Genomic DNA, 6,252 nt, shown 5'->3' with positions numbered 1-6,252 from the left:
GACCATGTGATTTGCTTAACAACCATAAGATTGGGTTGGGTCACATGGTGACTTGCTTAATGACTGCCCCGCTTAACTACCAATTTTCTGGTCCTTATTGTGGTCGTTAAGGGAGGACTACCTGTAACTCTCATAATTTTGCTAACTGTTGGGTCAGCAAAAATTACTGAGTTTCTGATTGGTGGATTGTAAAAGCAGAAGACCTTGAGACTCCAACCATTTATAGCAAAAAATTATGGGGCATCTGTCTTACCAGAAGAAAGTTGCTTTTGTTGCAGCAGTGCTGTCCCTCTGGATGCTAGTGTTTGTATCTTTGTTGCCATTAGCCTGGATTCTACTTACTATTTTCTTCGCTTGCTCTGTCTCTGGCGGCAGACATGTAAAAGCTGCAGCAGAATTATTTGTTTTTAAACACAGTTGTATGCCACCACCGTAAAACATGACTCTTAGTGGGTCACATAAAAAATGCAATATAAAACAAATCCCATATAAAAATTATAAATACAAGAACACTACAAAAATAGACAACAAAAGATGGGTAAATTGCTTCATTTTAAAAACATTTAAAGGCGGCCTCCGGAAGCTCCGCCGGGCGGCCTGTCAGCCTTCAGGATGAAGTAGCAAAGATGCGAAAAGGCGCGGGGGGAGCTGCAGCCGTGCTTTCTCTCCTGAGCAGTCGCCGGGTGGGAATAACATGGTTTCCCCGGGCAACCGGCTGCGGAAACGTCAGCGGCCCTGAAGCTCTCCCGCTCGGAAGAGGAGCGACAAGGAGCCAGCGCACAACTCGGGCGGCTTCCGCAGCGCGCGCGGAGACCGGGCTGGCTGGGCGAGCGGGCGGGCGAGCCAGCCAGCAGCTCGGCAAGGGAACCGGCGAAGGCTAAGCAGCCCCAACGCCGCCTCCCGCCGGTTCCACTCCACCCTCTCCCGCCGCCACCACCATCCCCCCCCCCCCACCGCCGGAGGAGCAGCCTGCCTGGAAAAGAGAGCGCGTCCCCGGGCGGAGAGAGCAGGCAGCGATCCAAAGCATCCCAGTATAGCTCCGCTTCCCTTCCAGGCTGCCACGAGACGCGCGCGGGGCTGAAGGTGGTCCGCGAGGAAGCAAGGCGCTTTTTTCAGCCGCCGCCGCCTCGACCCTCGGAGCCGTCCCTTCCCCGGACAGCCGCCTTCCCCGTCCGTCGGAGCTCTGCCCACAAAATGCAGCGGGAGCCCAGCCGGCCGGGTCTGCACGAGGCCGGGGCCCGCTAGACGCGGAAGCCGCCCCAGAAGCCTGACACGCCGCCCGCCACCTGGCGCCGGCGGTGGCCGCCGCTTCCCACCATCCCCTTCGCCCCTTCAGGAGCGGCCCCGCCTCGGGCTGGGAATGCGCCTTCCTGTGCCAGCGGCCCATGGAGGAGGCGGCCTCGCTGAGCAACGCCTCTGCCGCGCCCGGCAATGGAAGCGCGGGGAGCGGGCAGGTGACCGCGCCCTCGGCACCTGCGGACCTCGAGGGGGAGGCGCAGTGGGGCTGGTCGGGGGCGGCTCTGGCCTCGCAGGCGCTGCTGCTGCTCGTCATCTTCGCGCTTTCGGCTCTGGGCAACGGCGCCGTGGTGGTGATCATCGCCCGGCACCGGCAACTGCGGACAGTCACCAACGCCTTCGTGCTGTCGCTGTCGCTCTCCGAGCTCCTGGGTGCCCTGCTGTGCCTGCCCTTGGCCTTTGTCAGCCTTCTCAGCGGGCGCCCGCACGGGGCATGGCTCTTTGGACGCCGCCTCTGCTTGGCCAGTGCCACCCTCCACGCTGGTTTGGGCATTGTTGCCACCCTTACCATGGCCCTCCTCTCCTTTGACCGCTACTGTGCCATCGTCCGCCAGCCACGGCATAAAATGGGCCGCCGGAGGGCCGGGCAGCTGCTGGTTGCTGTGTGGTTGGCCGCCCTGGGCTTCTCAGGGCCTTGGTACCTGCTGGCCCAGGAGGAGGAGGAAGAGGAGGAGCAGCCTGTTGTGCCAGGGCCCCCCGCCTCCTACCATTGCATGTATGTGCTGCCTTGGGGCTCTTCCCATTTGGGTCCCCCTTATAGCGCGACCTTGATTGTCCTCTGCTACCTGCTGCCCTTCGCCCTCATGTGCTTCTGCCACTACAACATCTGCCGGGCAGTGCGGCTGACCGAGAGCAGGGTGCGCCCACTCACCACTTACGGGCACCTCCTGCGTTTCTATGGCGAGATGCGCACAGCCACCACCGTTCTGATCATGATCGTCTCCATCATCTGCTGCTGGGGCCCTTATTGTGTATTGGGCCTGGCTGCTGCAACGGGGCACTTCTCCTTTTCCCCCACTGTAGACACTGTGGCAAGCTGGATGGCCTGGGCCAATGGTGCCATTAACCCCCTCATCTATGCCACCCGCAACCCCAACATTTCTCTCCTTCTTGGGCGCAGCCGGGAAGGGGGTTATCGGACTCAAAAAAACGTGGCTGCCTACTTGGCGGCTGCTCAGAGTCATCGGCTGGAGAGCAAGAGCCGGGCAGAACGCTACGCCAGCCATGGGCATGGCAGTGGGGGGACTGCAAGGAATACCCTGACCTGCTCCAGTCCAGCCAGTGGTAGGGAAGTGGCCATGTGGGCTTGCAAGAACCCAGCTGTGCTCTTCTGCCGTGATGCGCAGCCTGGTTCAGCCTCTGAAATCGGCCTACCACCAAAATCAGGCAGTGTTGATACTTGCCTTTGAAACAAAATGGCTACATGAATTGGAATTAGCTTGGTGGCTAATCTTGGTGGCTAATCTTAATCAAATTTAGGTTACCTGATGGGGAGAAGAATACGTCTTGGAAAATGGGCATGTGAAGGAAAGGGGTCAAAATAACTCCTGGGTCTTCTGAACCTCAGAACATTTTCTTTTTAATGACTTACGGGCAATTTGACTTTTGCTACTTACAGTCTCCTTGAGAGCAAAAGTTAAAAGCTATAGGCAAAGTATGAAATGAAATGGGCCGGGTTTGAACATTTACTAGGCCAGGATTTAACAGTTCTATGACGGTGTCCTTAAGACATACTAACTTGCACACTAGCCAAGCACATCTTAACCTAGTGTGTTATGTGAACCAGGAAACCAGATTGAGAAAACCATTGCTTAATGTGCTGTGCAAACATAATCTGGGGGCCCAGGGGAAGTGTAGGACCCAGTCAACGAGTCTAGCGCTGAGCTAAAGGTTGTATCAAGCAATGGTGCCTCATTCCCAAAATAACAAAAAGAGTGAATCACCTGGGAAAGATGAGCACTGCAGGTCTCAGTGATGTTGGAAATTTTCCAAATGGCAGCTAGACTGGATATGTAAAAGAAAATATTACTCATCATTGGGTCTGCTGCCACAGACGCTGTTGAGTAAGCTGGTCTGTTGATGGTGAAGTAGTATTTTCTCAGTGATGAAATATCACAGCTTAAGTGCAGGGAAAATGCACTCCTAAATGTTACTGATTTATGCTTTTTTTTTTTGACAGTTTATTGCTAATGTACCTTTGGAAAAGATTTTGTATATTTAAAAATAAATATAGCACTATTCACCAAAAATGTGAACGCATTGATTAAGGCTTCAGTGATTTCAATAGGAGACATTTTACCGCACAGTTCTATGCATTTTTCCTCAGAAGACATATGTGTTTTAATCCTGATTGAAATCAGTGGGGCCTGAAAATTGCTTAACTGGATGACGCCATGTTCAGGGTATTTTCCTTGAACAAAGGCACTTGTTTTGATTGACAACAAATCTGAGTCAGTTGGAGTCTGGTGGCATCTAAGTTAAACAAACAAACACCCAAACAAATAAATAAAAGCAGAGGCCAGGAATGGAGCAGATCAACCCTCCAGATGTCCTTGGACTCTGACTCCCATGCTGACTGGGGATCCTGAGAAGCATAGCTCCAACATCTCTAGAGGGTACCAAGTTGGGGAAGGCTGTGCAAATTCATCCTCTGCTGGAAATTCTATACTGAGCAGGATGTTGGACTAAATGTCCTCTAAGGCTACATCCAGGCCTGTAATGCTATGATTTTTAAGAGCGCCATGAGGAAGCAAATTCCTGTTTGTGACTTTCAGATTTACTGCACTATATTTAGTTTGGCGAGGACCATGGATTTTTCCACAGAAGCATTAATTTAGCTTTAGATGTACACAACACATTATTCATTATATTGGGAACCTCAGAGTTTCATTGGATGGATATGATTATGAGTATCTTTCTAAACCCTCTTCATCTTTTATCCCAGCTTGGTGCATATATACTGTACTTGATGAAGCACACCTAGGGCTGATCTGAGCAAGCAACAGCCTGTATGTAGTTGCCTACTCTTTATGAAATACAATAAATGCCATAAAATAAACACTGACTTGCAAAAGCTCTCTGATGCCTGCCTAGTTACTGAGCAAAAGGATCTTGCACAGTGTGACAAATACAAACTTTTTTGGCAGAGTTGGGGGGGTGTTGATTTTTGGTTTTTTGGCGGGGGAAGTCAGTTCAGCAAAAGGTTCACCAATCTGCTTCTTCCATTGAAAGAAATTGGACAGCTGTTTAAAAAGGTGGCTTGCCAGGTGCATGGAAAATCTTGTTTCTCTGCAACATTGGAGGCAGGATTTGAGTGGAGGCAGGACCCAACAAACATCTGAAAACAGGTTGTACTTGATCAGCTGTGTGCACAACTCTGCGGCTTCACCTTTTCCACTGAAATAATGAAGGGCCTCCTCTTATTTCGGATAGCTTCTCTGGAAATCAATTTTACTAGATACTTTGGAAAAAGCAGCATGCTGAAACAGGAAGTTTAATATGGCACTGAAATTTGCCTTGTGGTTTTTCAAAAGTTTTCCTGCCTTGTAAAAAAAAAAGGGGGGAAGAGATATTTTTTTCTCTACCTTATTGCTTAGAGTTCTGTTTTGGATTTCTAGTGATATATTTGAGCTTAGTTTGCAGTTGGAGATGGTGGAAGCCTTAAATTTGTTATTTTCTGTTATGCATCTTTCTTTTACATTCTGCAGCCTCCATGGCTACCTGGAGTTCCCATTCTGAAAAAAAATGACTGGGAGGAGTTCTCTTGGGGTACAGTGGAAGCAAGGGAGGCTGCAAACCCTTGAGAGATAATTGTAAAATGAAAGACAGGATATTCACGTATACCCCTTGGCCACACCAAACTGCTCTCATGACAGTAACCGCAGTGTTGGTTTGTCCTTTGAAAGAAATTTCAAAATTAAATCCTTCATCAAAATGAATGAAAAGTGTCGAAAAAATGCAGAATTTTCTCCATAGAACACGTTCTGCACATATGGCATATACTCATAATGGCAATTTACAACTTGATGTTGCAGTTTTAAGTATAACATCTGGATGGTTTTGGAAGGTTTTACTGTCAATGTTAGCTTGCAGCAGTTGAGTCACATACAGTGGATATAACTCTTCTCAAAAGAGGGCAAACATGGATGAGCTAAAATGTATATGTATAGGTTTTGTGAGTATGATATTTATTTTGTGAGAGAGAAAAAAACATGTCATGTGTTTGTTATACAGTATTTGCTGCCAAAAATTAAAAACAACTTTTCTTAATTAAAACCTTTTTTTTTTTTTTTTTAATCTGCACTCAGTCATTACCAACTCTGCAGTGACTGCTTGGACAAGTCCTTTTGCAGTTTTCAAGGCAAGGTGTTTCGGAAGTGGTTTGCCAGAGCCTCCTTCCTACAGCAGAGCCCAGCTGGCGAGCGCAGGAGGGCGCGCGTGGTTTTTCGCATTTACCGGCAATGCTCCCGACTCCTTTTTTGCAAGGCGCCGCCAGCATTTTTCCTCCCACCGGAGTGAGAGTACCCATTTATCTACTCACGTGAGTTTTCGAACTGTTGGGTTGACAGGAACTGGGGAGGAAACAGGAGCACACCCTGTTAACACGAAGGCTGGACTCGAACCGCTGAAGCGTCGACCATTTCTGGCCAGCAACTTTCAGCGTCATTAAGCTGCTGCGCCACCGCGTCCCCCACAATTAAAACCTTAGCCCTGACAAAGTGCACCATAGTAAAATTCCCATTCCATTCCACAGATAGTGTCTCTTTTTATTTAGAAATACTTCTTTTCAGAGATGAAAACTGATCGTTAAGGCCATTGTCTTTTAAGTACTTTTATAGCTTCAGAAAAAGTAAAGCAAAAAAGAAACGATTTAGGCTTAAACAGATAGGTTTCATTCTGAAAAATCAGGCCTGAAATCTTACTTAGGAAAAAGCCCTACTGAGGAAATTGAACTAT

At 49.0% G+C, this 6,252-nt stretch overlaps 1 protein-coding gene across 1 annotated transcript; it reads left to right on the top strand.

Annotated features, from left to right (window-relative positions):
* The first annotated feature begins 889 nt into the window (after positions 1-889).
* Positions 890-4,360, top strand: GPR135 (G protein-coupled receptor 135). The gene has a single exon (XM_007439323.3). It carries the CDS (start codon positions 1,386-1,388, stop codon positions 2,703-2,705), a length of 1,320 nt encoding a protein of 439 aa, XP_007439385.1. The 5' UTR covers positions 890-1,385; the 3' UTR covers positions 2,706-4,360.
* The last annotated feature ends 1,892 nt before the right edge of the window (positions 4,361-6,252 follow it).

The sequence above is a fragment of the Python bivittatus genome, unplaced genomic scaffold (assembly GCF_059951505.1).
Source record: "Python bivittatus isolate LINGU-HERP-01145 unplaced genomic scaffold, Pbiv_v1 ctg000580_np1212, whole genome shotgun sequence".
NCBI classification, from domain to species: Eukaryota; Metazoa; Chordata; class Lepidosauria; order Squamata; family Pythonidae; genus Python; species Python bivittatus.
The sequence above is the reverse complement of the archived record's forward strand: the minus strand, read 5'-3'. Positions and strand labels throughout refer to the sequence as shown.

Excerpts from the sequence above, each read along its gene's own strand:
- GPR135 (XM_007439323.3), top strand. The coding sequence starts at position 1,386 with ATGGAGGAGGCGGCCTCGCTGAGCAACGCCTCTGCCGCGCCCGGCAAT.